The 16,074-nt window shown below is 46.4% G+C and overlaps 1 protein-coding gene and 1 long non-coding RNA gene across 5 annotated transcripts in view; one reads left to right on the plus strand and one right to left on the minus strand.

Annotated features, from left to right (window-relative positions):
* Positions 1-3,124, minus strand: part of APP (amyloid beta precursor protein) — a 140,532-nt gene extending 137,408 nt beyond the window's left edge. For 2 of the 4 annotated variants that reach the window (XM_083438613.1, XM_083438612.1), the window contains exon 1: positions 2,818-3,124. In XM_083438613.1, coding sequence (XP_083294739.1) covers positions 2,818-2,877 — 60 coding nt within the window. In that variant the 5' untranslated portion in view covers positions 2,878-3,124. The remainder of the gene's footprint in view (positions 1-2,817) is intronic. The other 2 variants (XM_083438614.1, XM_083438615.1) reach the window with 2 other exon arrangements.
* Positions 3,125-4,158: 1,034 nt separating this feature from the next.
* Positions 4,159-13,257, plus strand: LOC310676813. Its single transcript, XR_014510765.1, has 2 exons — positions 4,159-4,760; positions 13,191-13,257. It is a non-coding gene; the product is annotated as an uncharacterized lncRNA (long non-coding RNA).
* The last annotated feature ends 2,817 nt before the right edge of the window (positions 13,258-16,074 follow it).

The raw sequence follows: 16,074 nt of genomic DNA on the forward strand, positions 1-16,074 counted from the left end.
TTAGGCTATGGGTGCAAAAACAGAAAGTCTAGTCACCATTTTGTCCTTTTTACAAAGGTGGCTCACGCTGCAGCAGAGGAAGTGGCACTTTGCTGCATGGCATTGATCCTACTTTGGAATCAGTAGATTAAATAAATAAAACACACTGTGCAAATGATACGATTTATTTGAGAGGGTTGGAGTAGATGACCCTCAGGATGCCTTACAGCCCTACAATTCTATGAGTAAAACAAACATTTGAATTGTGAGCTATTCTGGTGGCTTAGTGACTTGACTGTAGGTTTGTGAAAGCAGGTTTGGGCAAATGACTTGCAGTGACTGCTCAAGTTGCCCTGGGGGTGGATTGCACTCCTCCTGGAAAAGGTAGGCAACTCATCCCGCCTTAAAAGAATAGCATTCAGAAGATGCTCGAAGGCATTCCTATCTTAAAGGTGACACATGAGGCTATGACTCCAATGCTAAAAAAAGGGATCAGTGGATTTCTGCCTAGCTGCTCTTTTGCAGATTGCATTTTGTCTAGATGTTCCACCCACTCCACACAAGTGAAGTATCACCCATCAGTTTGCACAGGCTTTCCCTAACCCATAAGAGTGGGCCCTGCTAGTACTGAATTCCTGCTTTAAGATAAGGTTTTTTATGCTGCACAATATCTGTTTTTAGGGTATATTTTATTGTTTTTAATGTTCCATTTCTGTGTGGCACTGAGAAATTCTAAGAATTAAGCAGTTTAGAAATGCTTCTAATTAAGCAAAGAGACAATACTCTTACAATGACTCAGAACTATGCAATCCCTGCCTCACTGAACTCAGTGGGACTTACTTAGGAGTAGGGACGTTTCCTATTCCACCGCAAGTCTCAATAATTTCACTTACACTTGGCTTGCGTAGCATAGGATTACAGACTACACCCTGAGAGTAAGTCCAATCGAACCCTGGGAGACTCACTTCTGAGCAAAAGCAGACAGAACTGCACTGTGAATTGCAAGGAAGGAGAGGCAGCTAGCCTGGAAGAAGAAAGGTTTGCAAAAACAAGCAAAGAAGATCAAGAGATAATGGCTAACATCCCTCCCTGCCAAATTAAAAAAAAAAAAAGGCAACAGTATTCCTCCTTACTCTATGTGAATGTATTTTTCTTTTCCCTATCTCTTCAGGACTGTCATATATCATATACAGAGATTTGCACATTATTTTTAATGAGCAAAAAATTAAATCCTAGATTCTTTCCCCAACAGTCTCCAAAAGAGGTGTGGCATATTTAGAGCGTCTTCTGCCACTCCCCTAATCTCCCCCACCTTTAAAATAAGAGGGGAGCAGGCTGGTCAAAACCGCAGCCTCAACCATTGAATGATGTCTGGACCTAACAGATTATTTCTGAAAGCGCAAGTAGAAGAAAAGCAGACAGCCAAGCCAAGCACAAGGCAGACCCCAGTTTAAGGAAAAAGGGGAAGAGCTCCCCTCCCCTTACACTGCCCAGTCGTGTGCCCAGGCTCCAGTACGTCGCACCCAGCCGTGGCTGCCTGACGGGCAGTGAGATGAATGGGAAGGGAGAGTTGTTTCCAACACCTAGCGGTGAGAGGGTTGCTCCAGGCTGCAGCTCGCATTATTACAGCGCTGCCTTGCTGCACTGCAGAGGCGCCATCTTCTTGCTCTTAATCTTCGCCGCCAACCCATTTCCTTTCCATCGGCTCCCTAAACGCTCATCCTAAGAGGAATCCACCCCCCTCCTTGTAACGCGTGGATGTGCCTCTGAAAAACACGCGCGGCCAAGGCGATTTCCTCCCGCAAGACGGCGGGCGGGGGGAGAGAGAGGTCACCCCCCACGACACACACACACCCTCTCTCTTTCGCATCCAAACAAAGTCTGCAAGGCGCTCTCGGATCAATGAAACGGGGGAGAGTGGAAGGTGCTCGCTCCCAGAAGCAGGTCGTGCCAGCTGTGGGAACAGACGGGACGGGGAGGCTGTCTTCTTTCTTTTTTAGAAAGCAGGGGGCTCCCTTGTGCAAACGGGGCGGCTATTCCGCAGGAGCCGCCGTCCGCTCTCAAGTTACTCAGAGGCACCTGATCCAAAAACTTGACCCCCCCCCCTTCTCCCCTATGGACGGCTGGGTAGACGGATGGCCCTTAACCGCCTGCCTGCCGTTTGTTTTCCGCACTGGAGCGCAGAGAAAGAAGAGGAGGAGGAGGAAGAAAAACGAGGCTAGGCTACCAGTAGAGGCGGGAAAGCAGCGGGATGCCTGCCGTCTCCTCTCCCGATCTTCCCCGCGGTGGGTCTCTCTCTCCTCCTCCTCCTCCCCCCAACCTTCCCGGTTCGGTTCTCCACCCCCAGGTCCGCCACACCGGACAACCCGGATCTCTCTCTCTCCAGGAAGGCAACAAAAGCCACGCAGCCGCCAGGCGACGCGATCGCGGCTCTGCCAAAGCCAAACACTCGGCAGGCGGATCGCCAAGACGGCGCACCTCGAGGGAGGGAGGGGGCGGCGGCGCCCTCCTCCTCCTCCTCCTCTCAGCTTCCCGGAGGCTGTCGGTCGCGAAATTCAGCACCGAGGGGGCGCACGACCCGGGCCCCCCCCTCCCTCCAAGAAGGCTCCAAGTCGGCGCGTCCCACCTCCCCGCCCCACCTCTCGGCGGAGCCCATTGTTCAGGCGGGGAGAGAGAAAGACCCCCGTCCAGGCGGGGGACCGGGGACGCCCCCTCGCCGGGCCCCCTCCCACGGAGCACAGATCCCGGAGGGGAGCAGCAGCAACCGGGAGGGCAGCCCCACCCCCGCGCCCCTTCCTTATGCCGTGTCTCCCACCCCACCCCCGGCGCCCGCCTTACCTCCAAAGCGTCGGCGAGCCACGAGGCCGCGAGCAGCAGCCCGGCTAAATGCGGCAGCATCGCGGTTGGCGGGGGAAGGAGCGGAAGCTCCCGCTGGAGAAGGGAGAGCGGCGAAATCCAGCCGGCGGCTCGGCTTCCTCGTCCCCGCCTCTGCGCTGCTGAGGAATGGAAGGGAGCTGCAGCAGCGGCACCAGCCGAGCTCCGCCGAGGAAAAGGCGAGTCAGCTGATGATATCCCAGCCCACCCAAAGCAGCGGCGGCGGCAGCAAGGCCGGCCCTCCGCAGAGACCCCTAGCGGAAGCGCCGCGCAACTACAACCGCCCTCCGCGCACGCACACAAACACACACGCGCGCACCCCCGAGGCGCCTGCGATAATAATGGGAGCGAATGTGGGGCGGGGGGAGGAAGGAAGGAAGCCGAAGGAGGAGGCGCAGGAGCCCCGGTGGCCGTCTGATGGCTGTCTGGGTGGGGCGGGAACGCCGATAAGGCCGTTTCATCCCTCGCTCTTCCTTGGTTGTTGTTTTTTTAAACTATTTTTAGAAGCCACGCCGCTTGTCTGTCGATTCGCGTCCAGACCTGGCGTCTCTCCTGCCTTTTGCAGGTTACCAGGTGGTCTGTTTTCTTGTTGGACTTGGGGGGGAGTAAGATGCGGTTGAGGTTTGGTTACAGGCAAGCAGGGTATAAATCTTGGGATATAAAAAAAAAGAAATAATGTAAGAATAATATTGCCGTGAGTTTTTTTGGGGTGGGGTCATGGGAGTAACCAGTAACCCCGGGAGAACTGCCCCCCAAATCAATACAGATCTGAGGTTCTGCCCCCCCCCCAACAAAAGCCTGCCCCCTAACAAAAATCCTGGCTACGCCCATCAGTGGGGTGGGGTTAGACTGTATGATGCCCGCTGCCCTTCTAAACCTCTGGATCCAGCAAGTCAAATGAATGATCTCATTGTTCATGTAGCCAGGCAAGGGACACAGTGCCCCCTAAGTATGGGTCGTTAATAGAAGAAAGGGATTTCCTCTCTGCCAGAGGACATGGAGGTGGGCCCCCACCCTCACCTGGCTGGTGGCAAGATGGATAAAAGCCAAGAATGTGAGAGAGAGCTTGGCTAGAAGCAAGCAGAAGCCAGAGAGTGAGAGCCATGCTTGATTTCTGTTTGAATCCTAGGCTGCAGCTGAGCTGTGGGAGAAACAAGACCTTCTGGGCTATTAATGCTGTGAGGCCCTCCATCAGGCTCAGATTGTACATATGTGTAGATAAACCATATACTATAAAGACACTGCAGTCTCCTCTGCCCCTCATTCCAGGGCAATGGGTTCCTGGGTAAGTGCCTGGAACCCTGGAATCACCGCTCAGAGAATGGGGTGGCATGCCACAATATAAACCCTGCAGCATGTGTGTTGTTGCAGTGGATGCAATTTCCTTCAAGATAGTTTGCTCTGAAAGGCTTTCATCCTACCCCATATTTCCATATCCCCCCCCCCCCTTTTAACAGCTAGCTTTCTTAAGGAAAATCTGTGCCACTATCCGTATGCTTGTATGTGTGGGAGTGACAGGATTTGATGTGGAAGAGGAAATGGTGCTTTGAACTTGTGGAACAGCATTTTGAGAGTTAGATGTTTCTAATTAACCCTATTGTTTGCCGTCTCTGAAGTGAAAACCCTCTAGATGCAGCCAAAAAGTGTTAGAACCATGTCAATGTCATGTTTTATTCACTTGAAAGAGTATTTAAAGGACAAGATGTAATTACTAGGTATGATTTTTAAAATTTATTTTAGTGCTTGATGCAGGTTATCCTTTTAATTCCCCAGGAGAATTTCTCACGTATCCAGAAGACTTTGACTGCTGTGTCTGATCTTGCAGAATGACAGCTACAGCTGTCTTGGAAAACAGGCCACAGAAGTCAAGACCCAGAAGTATTAGTGCAGTTTTAGTGTGTGCTACAGTAAGTATAGGTAAAGGTAGGAAGGCGGGTGGCGCTGTGGTCTAAACCACTGAACCTCTTGGGCTTGCCAATTGGAAGGTTAGCAGTTTGAGTCCACAAGACGGGGTGAGCTCCCATTGCTCTCTGTCCCAGCTTCTGCCAAGCTAGCAGTTGAAAAGCAAACCAGTGCAAGTAGATAAATAGGTACCACTGCCTCAGGAAGGCAAAGGGTGTTTATTTGCGCTCTGGCACTCGTCACAGTCCTCCATGCACCAGGATCGGTTTAGTCATGTTGGCTGCATGACCTGGAAAACTGTCTGCGGATAAACGCAGGCTCCCTTGGCCTGAAGCGAGATGAGCGCCGCACCCCATAGTTTCCTTTGAGTAGTCCTAACTGTCCAGGGGTCCTTTACCTATTATTTACAGTACATATGCAACCACACACTTGTGCCTTGTGTAATTTTGCCTCTAGTACAGACAGCCAGGGAGTAGACAACAGCAGCAAAGTGCAAGAGATATTTGCAGGAGCACAATCTGTTTCTTTCACAAGTGACATTTGTTTATTTAATATAATTTATATACCACTTGATTGTTAAAAAAAAACACACCAAAGAAACTCAAATCTGTTTATTTATTTACTTGTACCTGTTTCTGGCCTTTGTTATTTTGTTCTTTGTTTAAAATATTTATAGTCCGGTCAGCAGCAGTGTTCTCAGAAGGAACTTGTAAGAAATGCAAAATCTCCATTGCCTCAGTCAGGGTGGGAAATCTTTGGTAGCCCAAGGGATGTGTTCAGGTGTCCTTGAGTAACATGGGACGTGGCAGTGATGGGTGTGGCCAGAGGCCAAACAGATATGCTGCAACAGATGGTGCAACAGATGTGGCTCTTCTTACCATAGGCTAAAGGTAAAGGGACCCCTGACCATTAGGTCCAGTCATGGCCGACTCTGGGGTTGCAGTGCTCATCTCGCTTTATTGGCCAAGAGAGCCGGCGTACAGCTTCCAGGTCATGTGGCCAGCATGACTAAGCTGCTTTCTGACGAACTAAGCCGCTTTCTGGCACACGGAAGCGCCGTTTACCTTCCTGCCAGAGCGGTACCTATTTATCTACTTGCACTTTGACGTGCAGGAGCAGGGACCGAGCAATGGGAGCTCACCCCGTCACAGGGATTCAAACCACCGACCTTCTGATCAGCAAGTCCTAGGCTCTGTGGCTACATTCTTGCTATTCAGAAGGAAGGAGCTTATACACCTGTATCTGCTTCCTCCATCTATGCAAGCAAAAGACATTGCCACAGGTCAAGGGCACATTGCAGGCAGGCAAAGTACTTGACAAGAGCATGGAGCAGGCAGGGACTATGAGAGCTATGGCTTGGGGAGGGAGTGTGGTCTGAGCATCCATCAAGGGATCTGGACAAAGGGGCCCAAGTAGCCCCATAAGTGAAGTTGTATAGATTGTGAAATCTTTTAAGAATGGCTCTGGTGTGCTTTCTTTTCCACGTGAACAATATGTGGAAGTCAGAACCTAGGACGAGTCTGCTGGATCAGGCCAATGGCTTATCTAGCTCAACATCCTGTTCTCCCAAAGGCCAGCCAGATGTCTGTGAAAAACCCACAAGCCGGATTTGAGTACAGCTGCACTCCCAGCACTTGTAATTTCCAGCAGATAGTCTTCAGAGGCACTCTGCTTCTGACAGTGGAGACAGAACATGGCTTTTGTTGCTAGTAGCTCTTGATAGTCTTATTCTCCATGAATTTGTCTAATCCTTCTTAAAAGCCACCTAAATTGGTGGCCACCACTCCATCTTGTGGGATTAAATTTTACAGTTTTATTATGCACTGTGTGAAGAAGTACTGTATTTTTGCTCTATAAGACGCACCAGACCATAAGACGCACCTAGTTTTTGGAAGAGGAAAACAAGAAGAAGAAAAATCTGAATCCCAGAAGCCAGGACAGCAAGCAGGATCACTGTGCAGTGACCCCACTGGCTGTCCTGGCTTCTTGCTTTCATCCCCTGCCCGGGAGAGGCTGCGAGGCTAAGCCAAAAGCCAGGACAGCCAGCAGGATCGCAGCACAGCAATGCCACTGGCCTGGCTTCGTGCTTAGCCTTGTGCAGCTTCTCCCGGGCAAGGGGAACCTTCATCCTTTGCCCAGGAGAGGCTGCGTGCGGCTAAGGCTCCCCCAAGAGCCGCACTCCCTTTAAAGAGTGCACAGAGTGTGTGTGGCTCTTGAGGGTTTTTCCCCAAGGAGAGAGAAGGGCAGCCCTTCTCCCTCCTCGGGGGAAAAGCCCCCAAGAGCCGCGCACACACTCCACGCGGCTGAGCAGAGCCTCCTGCCTGCATTCGCTCCATAAGACACACACACATCTCCCCTTTTTAGGAGGGGAAAAGTGCATCTTATAGAGTGAAAAATACGGTACTTTCTTTTGTCTGTCCTGAATCTTCTGACATTCGGCATCATGCTACAGGCTGTAATGGTTTTCCCATAATGCAAAGTATAGGTTAGGACCCCAACCAATGGGAGCCCTTATTAAGGTTTGAAATGTTGCAAGGATTTCAAGAAGTCTTACCATGGCGCTCTCATTGGGCTCCTTTTAAAATTCCTCCCAGTTTGTAACATTTCATAGACTGGTCTAATCCATGGCCACCTATCAGCGAATCTGTGAACTGAGTTGGTAGATTGATTCGGCTAGCCAGAAACAGAGCCATAGCCTAGATAATGAACAATGTGTCCCTTTCATTTTCTAAACCATCACGTGAATGTTTTGGGAGCATGATGGTTGCTTACACTCTATATGCAAAGTTATGCAAGTATTGGTAGGAGGTGCAACAAAATGCTGCAGTGTGGAATGCTCCTGCTCTGAATACTCCATTGCTTCTCCCTTCCACTCACTTTTCTGCCCCTCCCCCTGCCAGCCCAATCAGGCAATCAATCAGCATTCTGTAGCTACTGAGGAAGCTAAGTCTTTATTGAGCTGTGCTTGGGTCTCTCCTGCACCCTCTACTTCTGGTGCTCTTGCCCCACAAAAGTATTGAACCTTTACACCTGCAAATCTGGTAGTTTCCCCAAGCCAGCTGTTACTTCCTGCTTGTGCATGGATAATGCCATTTTGCCTACAAAGGAACCCACACTCGGATCTTCAAGATCATTCTGGGTATACATGATACATGGCTAGCCTCATTTCCTATCCATATCTGATCACATTATACATTCAATAGAAGAACCAGTACCCCAGTATCTCCAGCTCAGTTCTTCTCAGTTGCTTGCTGCTCTTAACAGCACGTCTTAAAGATGAATAGATTTGAGGGAATCAAGCAGTGAGATCTGATAAGCTTCCGTAAAAGGGAAGAATAAAATGGTAACTGAAGGAAGATTGTTCATCTGTTAAAATATATACTGCACAAGAGCTCAGATCTTTCAGAGACGCTGGATTTTTCTGTTTCAGTTAATCGGCTTTGTTGTGCCTTTGATGTCTTCCCAAGGCTCTTTTTTCCTATGGAGTGTATAGATGGAGCGAGATAGAGTATCTGTGCCTGTTTCCTAGAGGCACTTGAAAATACCTTTAGACATACTTTTCCAACCTTGACATATGCAGAGTTGCATTGCGCGTCATTTTAAGAACATGATGACGCATTCCTTCTGCTAGTGAAGATGGTTTACTCTCATTAAGCTAAGGTTGAGTTTTTATTTAGTTATTCATTCATTCTAGAGTTTCTAATCCACACTGTGCAAAAGAAAACCCAAGCCGGGATAGAAAACACAGTACAAATCATAGAGCAATGTTTTAAAAAAATCCCCATAAAACTAACAAGAATTCAAAGCTGCAGAAATAAGACAGACTAATTTGGCAAGGCCAATAAAGCGAGATGAGCGCCGCAACCCCAGAGTCTGCCACAACTGGACCTAATGGTCAGGGGTCCCTTTACCTTTAAGGGGAAATAAAAGTTTTCAACAAACATAGCTATGATAGGGCTTGCTGCACTTCTAGAGTACTCTAGTCACATCATTGTATGGCAGTAAAAAGTCACTGCTCTATGATCATTGATGACAGGGAAAAGGCCAATATATATATTTTAAAATGTTCCCATCCTATGAATTTCTTCACTGAGACAATTTAGTGCAAGGTCCCAGTGATGGCATGAGGATGCTAGTGGTCGTAACTCTAGCCCAGGAACCAGAGCTGGATCTGCTCTACAATCAGATCAGTTACTGGCCTCAAGCTGCACAATTCCAGGAGTGCCTACTCTTCTGGAAGTTGTGGGTGGGCCTCTGTTTTGGTGGTGCTTCCAGCACGGCTATTCCCTACACACATGAAGACTTCTCCCCTTTCATTCATGCAGGGATATCTCTGTGCACCTAAAGAAGAAATACTGTCTTTGGACTGGACCTGACGCCGTTGCCACTGTAGGAACAGTTAGAAGGTCCTTCTGTGTGTCTTTTTACTCCGTTTTGTTTTTCTCTGGGCAATGCAGAAGTACTTACACTGGTCTTTAGGGGACAAAAGAGGGGCTTGTTGCCATCAGCACCTTGGAGAGCATCCTAACTTGCAGTGGTGGCTGGTGTTCAATGGGATAGGTAGGGTGCAAGGCAGGCAGGCCAACAGTAGGTGGAGTGAGAGCCAATGGCAGGGCCTCATCCTTGCTGAATTATACAAAGGCAGCACTGAGATTGGGGGGGGGGGGTTGACAGCCAGTGGCCATCCCTTGACTGGCTGTAAGTAAAGAGGGAGGCTTCTTAAACTGGCCGAGAGCAAACAGCTTGGTGGGGTAGATGCCCCATTTGCCCAAATCAATTAGCCTCCAGTGATCCTAAGGTGGCCTTCTTGATGAATGGAAATAGGGGACAGCAGGGAAGATAGTGTTCTGAGTTTAGGAATGCATATTATTGCTTGCTCCATTGCAGCTAAAACCAACCTGAAGAATGGGCGGGTGGGTGGTTTGCCTGTTTGTCTCTTGCATTTGTTTTGGAAAACTTAGCCTATTTGCTTGTTAGCTCATTTGGAAAACCTTCTTATGAGGCTTGACTTGTTGCTGGGTTTCAACTGCTGTTCTGGTGGGGGTGGGAGGATATTTTTAAACCAGTCTGGCTGTTGCTCTTACCCTTTTACATATAGTATTTCAAAGATGCACCCTTGCTCACAACTACTATTTGTTGAAATTGTGAGCAAACGTCTGCAGGACTACAGCCTTTACACCCTGAGCCTCTAGAAACAAGCTGTTGTCATGGCTTGCACTGAGGGAGGTTCCTCTGGTATCCTTGCTTGTGGATCAGGGCAGACCTGGAACACCATTTTATAATTCTGCTGTTTCGTTTTTCATAGAATCATAGAATTGTAGAGTTGGAATTAAAACCGCTATTGTCAGAGCTTCATATCCAAGAGTAGGCTTTCATCGACAATGTGTCTTGCTGGCCTTTTAGGATGTCACCGTAAATGAATCCTGCCTTGGGCGGAGCCCTGGCCTATCCCCACTCCACCAAATTCTCTGCTGTACAGTGCAGTCTTTTGACATGCCACCATTCATCTGGTGAGGGTGGTTCTTCCCAGGGCTGACTCCAGGTTTTAGGGACCTTAGGCAACATGCCCTGAATGGGACCATCTTCACCTCCGTTGCCCAGTCAATTCCCCTCTCCCTTGTTGCCACTTGCATGTTCAGAGAGGGAAGCAGACAGGCAGTGGCAACCAGGAGGAGAGCAGGAGGTTCTGGAGGTTGACAGTGGGCCCCCTGCCTTGACAGTTACCTGACAATGCCTACTACAGGCAGCCCTGTATCGGGAAATTTTAAAGTTGTATTTCAATCAACTTGTTTTTATTATTGGTTGTTAGCCGTCTTGGCTGGGGAGGGCGGGGTATAAATAAAAATTATTATTATTATTATTATTATTATTATTATTATTATTGTCTGATGTTTTACAATTTTTTATATGTGCTGTAAGCCACCCAGAGTGGCTAGGGAAATCCAGCCAGATGAGCAGGTTATAAATAAATTATTATTTTTATTATATATTATTACTGACTGATGCTGGTCCTGGATGTTGAAAGCATCCACCCCCATATAGCAGCAGGCCATTCTGCTCTTAGTTTAGCAACTTTTATAATCTGGGCATTCATGTTGATTAAATACAGCCCAGCGTGCTCTGAATCTTCAGGATAACATACACATCTAGATTCAGTTGTATGCATGTCATTTATTCATGGCAGACAAATGAAGGCATAATTTGTTTTCAAAAGAAGTCGAAGTGGAGACTTGCTGCATTACAGACCTGTTATATCATGTTAGCAGACAAATAGCTGCTCTCAGCCCGTCTTCATAATTGGACAAGAAAATGCATATCCACCTTTTCTAATGCACTGAGAGAATGGAAACACACTATAACAACAGAGAATGCAATCCACATCTCATTGAAGCCAGTAGCAATTTCCCACTAATTTTAAATGTACCCATAATACCCTTATTATTTCTCATCCACAAAGGATGTTTTAGCGGCCTTGTACTTCAGGAGCGCTACACAGTTTTTCTTTAAATAAAAAAACAAGTTTATTGTGCTGCATTTTGAAGTATAGCAATTATAAATCAATCTAATCTTGTACCAGGTAATAGCAATTTATCCCTTTGGTGCCAGAGGACTGGGAAGAGTAAAGTGTTCCAAACTTTACTGCGACGGATGGAGAAAAACTCAATGCTGTACTTTATCCCACAAATGAAACTTTCTTGCTTGGGGATCAAAGTTGTTTTTATTAAGGATAGAGTTCTGTACAAAGAACAGAGAATGCTGACCTCAGTTCTACAAAAGAACTTTATAGTTTGGTTCCAGGAAATGTAGGGGGAAAACAGGTAATGTTGTCATAGCAACAAGAGAGAGAAGTTCTCTTTCAGAAAAAGCTGAAATAGTCATAGCCTCAAATAATACAATATCCATATAGTTCTTCATGTCTTCAGGAGTGGGCAGAAGGTAGACCGGGATCTACAGGTAGATCTGTGGATGTTTTGCTATAGATTGGCAACAGGTTCTGACTCTCAATTGTTCAGGAAAACAATTCCCCTCCTATCAAATATAGGCTGATGAAATGAAGAAAGCTAACCAGGAGTAGGGAATGGTGGATTTCTGCATTTCAGTTTCTCTCCCTTTTTCATTTCCGCAACCTTCAGTTCTCCACATTTCTACACCAGTTTGTAAATTATGTTCTCAAAGTCCTCATCAAAATATTATCAACATTTTAGTGTGCATTTCTCCTAAAATACATATTTGTGCATGTCTACCCAATATACAAGTTTTTGCAAAAGCAATTTCCCCCTAATATAATGCGTTTTTGTATGTTATTTCCTTTAAAATATGCATTTTTATGAAAACTCTACCCTAGTATATGCATTTTGTACCTCTTACTTGGCAAAATTCAGAGAATTATGAATTTCAAAGGCTGGCTGTGTTTTGTTCACATGCATTGTTTCAGAATGTGTGAATTAGGTAGTCACCTATAAATGCAAACTGGCTCAAATTTCTTCCCCATCCCTAACCAGAAGTGGATTTTTATGTGAAAAGATTGTGACCACAGTTCAATTCTAGTACTGAAAACTAATGCATAGTTTCATGTCCTTAGAGGCATCCTGCTCAATAATTCTAGCAAGGTAACTTACCAGATTCATCATGGTTTTCCAATATGAGATACTGGTTGTGCTTTTGCTATACAGTGGTGCTTCTGCACCAAAAGGGCAAAACATAGATGTTTTAATAAAATGAATAAATATGGGAAATAGATGTTCAAAATTTCTCATGTCATTACCAAGTCAAGAGGGTGAGACGACATTGATGTGGTTCATCCCACATGTTCCTCTGGATAAGATGCAACAAAATAAACTGTATCTTCTTTAGAAGGTCAAATCAATGGGTTTCTTAGTTTTTGGATTAGGTTCACCAGTTTGGCCTTTCTAGGTTACAGGATACCTTCCATAACTAGCTGAGTGGCAAATTTTGCACCTTATGTCGTTGACGTTGTTAAAGTGACCTTATGTGGATGACTTTTATGATGCTTTTCCTGGTCACTAATTACATTTTTAACAACAACAACAACAACAACAACTATATTTGGTTATGCTTGAATCTTGATCCTTTGTGATTTAATCATTATGTGCTATAATGGCCAATTGGCTGAGCTATAACTTTTAAACGTAATCCTGTTACTAAACTTGGGAAGACCTTAGTTAATATAAAAATCTCAGAGAGCTGGGAAAGTAACCTTAAGTTATAGCAGGACACAAATGTATACTGTAGACATAAATAGCTCATTTATTCCTTTTCATGAAAATTTCATAAAAGAAAAGCACACTGGATTTATTGATCTTTGTGCCAATAAAATACTGCAGTTGGCAGATATTCTAGTGATCTGTTTCTTCAGCAGCCTGGTTGTACACAGATTAATAAAGCAGTGTTCTCATTACATTTTATTTCATCAGACACATATGAGGCCAATGGGAAAGCTTGCTCTCTCCAGCTGTAATAAAAATCTGCCCAGTAACAGCATCTGGTCCTGCACTATGCAAGCCTTTTATAAGGTATGTCTTGTGTTAAACATCTGATATATAAATGCATCATCTTGTACTTTAAACATATAATATTATCTGTGCATCTTAATAGGCATTAAAAGTAAAACACTATTTTCCATGCAAATCAATCTTGTCATTGATGTCTAGCAACAGGGGCCAAAGTAGATGTGACATTAATTGGGTGAATGCAATTAACATGCACATTTTTTCCTATGTAAATAGCAGCCCTGGCGATACCCAAGTAGCCTCAGGATTGTGGAGTGGGGCTGGATAGGCACAGTTTAACTATTTCTCTCTTTACCACAGTCCTGACAAAAATCTCCTCCCTGAAGCTGGTATTTGCATTTCAAGTGAAGCATCCACTGGTGTCAGTGAGAGCTTCCATTAGAATGCAAATAGCAGCTTCACAGAGAGTTCTTCTTTTGGACCACGGCAGAGAAAGTTAAATTTTCTTTTTCTCTTACCCACTTCTCAAGGTATCAGTGATGATCAGACTTTCCTGCATTCGCATAACCAACATCACATCTAGTTTGGCCATGAGGATCTCACCCATACCTTTTAATGGACCTTCGGCATTGGCCTGGTATGCTTTGCATACCACAGCAACATGCAGAGAGACTCCCATTGGCATGAGATTCCCTGACATACATCGCTCACTGCAATCCTGTCTAGCAATTGTCATTTGTACCTTCATAACTGCACAACTAGACAGCTGCAATGTACTCCATGTACATTACTGCGGATGATTGTTCAGAATTTTCAGCTAGTACAGAATGTGACAGACCATTTCCTTGAGATGACTGGCATTGGAAGCGTATTATATTATGGTTCTGGTAACTATGCTGATTGCATATTGCTTTCCAGGGATAAATCAAGATGCTGGTTTGAGACAAAAAGTCTTAAGAGCTTAAGACTGTCCACATGCGGAAACCAACCAGACTGGAAGCTAAATCTTACTGCAAATGGGAGATGAGGCAGGCAATGTTCTCTACTCCATCTGAGGGCAGGCGGCTATCTTTAAGGGGTGCATGTGGCACACACAGCTTTGTGTCCTCCAATACCATGCTCCTACTCAGTATACATACAGCTGCCTCACTATACAGTATGTGCATAGGGCCCTGAATGTGGGCTTTGTGTAGGGTTGCCAGACCTCCAGGTCTGATCTGAAGCCTCCAGCTTTTCCTCACCTCTTCCAGGTAGCAGATGGAGCACTTGAATCTCCAGGTGGGCAAGAAAGCCTTTAATTAAAAGAACATATATTGAAAATGCACACAGCTTGCAAGCTCTAGCCTGACAGGAGCTGGATGCAAATTATAGGATAGACGCTAAGGGAGTTATGTCCTACCCTCCCCCATTCTTCTCTTCCTATTCACCTCTGTCTCACTGACCCACCCAATGATATCACTAGGAGTCTTCCCCCGTGGCATCACCACAAACTGCCCCTAGTTCTTGGGTTTGGGCCCTCAAATCTCAAGGATCTGGGAATGCTCCTGACCTGCCAATCCTAGCTTTCTAGAATACAGACAACAGAGCTTTCAGCTGTAAGCTCCTCTCCTCTGTTGTGAGAGGAAGGGTCTAGACCAGCCTTTCTCCACCTTGTGTCCCCAGATGTTTTTGGCCTACAACTCCCATCATCCCTGACCACTGGTCCTGTGAGCTAGGGATCATGGGAGTTGTAGGCCAGAAACATCTGGGGACCCAAGGTGGAGAAAGGCTGGTCTAGACAGAAACATTGCTTTTGCACCAGCTCATTGCAACTGCTCATCTATCTAGGCTTGCCATACATCCGGAAAATTCCAGACATGTCAGGAAATCGGTCACCTAAAATGGCGTCCTGGGTGAAAGTTTGAGTTTTAAGAGATGTCCAGAATTTCCCACATGTATGACAACCCAGGACCCCCCCCCCCAGGTTTTCTGTCTCTCCCCCCCCCCCCACTGAGCAGTGGAAGGAATGTCCACCCTTTTCATGGGAAACCCAAAGCGTGCTCGTGCCTCGTGCCTCCCCTCATTCAGCAGCCCCAACTGAGGAGGAGGAAGAGAGAAGCGTGGAGGACGGTGGCAAGAGGGCGAGAGCAACCCCAAGTGCCCTCCAGCCATCCAGAAAGGAAAATAAAGATGACTCAGTTATCCTGCCCCCGCCTTCCTCCCTGCTCAAGAGCCGCTGCGTTACCTTCTCGAAGCTGCCACAGCTGCTGCCTTGAGGAGGACACTTGTTCCCCTTTCCAGGAGGTGAGGAGCCCGGCTAAAAAAGGAACAGGGTGCCTGTGGCTACTTGCTTGGGAGCAGGTCCAAAGGAACTCACCCCCTCAGTCCCACCCTCCCAAAGTAGGGGGTGGGGACATCAGCAAAGCATCTCCCTTTCTTTCCCTGCTAGTAGTAGAAGAAGAATTGGCTCTTGGAGACACTGGGTGTGTGTGTGTGTGTTGATTTTTTGTTTGTTTGCTTTTGGGGAGGGGAAGCTGTGCCTTCATTATATACCTTTAGGCGCCAGGCAAATGCGTTCCTTTCTAACCAGGCCATTGGTTGATCCGATTTACATCCTATGCCCTTTTAAAATATGTGGGTTTTTTGGGCGGGTATTGGGTTGCTGTTTTTATTTTATTAGGTGTTTTGTAGTTTCATATCTTGATTTTATTCTGTGAACTGTTGGGGGTGTCAGGAATTTGACTTTTTGAAATATTGCAAGCCTACTGCCCTCGTACCAGTTAACACTGCTACTTTCAGCTTCCTGTTAATTCTCTTTCTTTTAAAAGTCAGGAACAGAACATCAAAACACATCCAGAAATTAATTCAG

The sequence above is a fragment of the Podarcis tiliguerta genome (assembly GCF_965153285.1).
Source record: "Podarcis tiliguerta genome assembly, chromosome: 4".
Taxonomy (NCBI): Eukaryota; Metazoa; Chordata; class Lepidosauria; order Squamata; family Lacertidae; genus Podarcis; species Podarcis tiliguerta.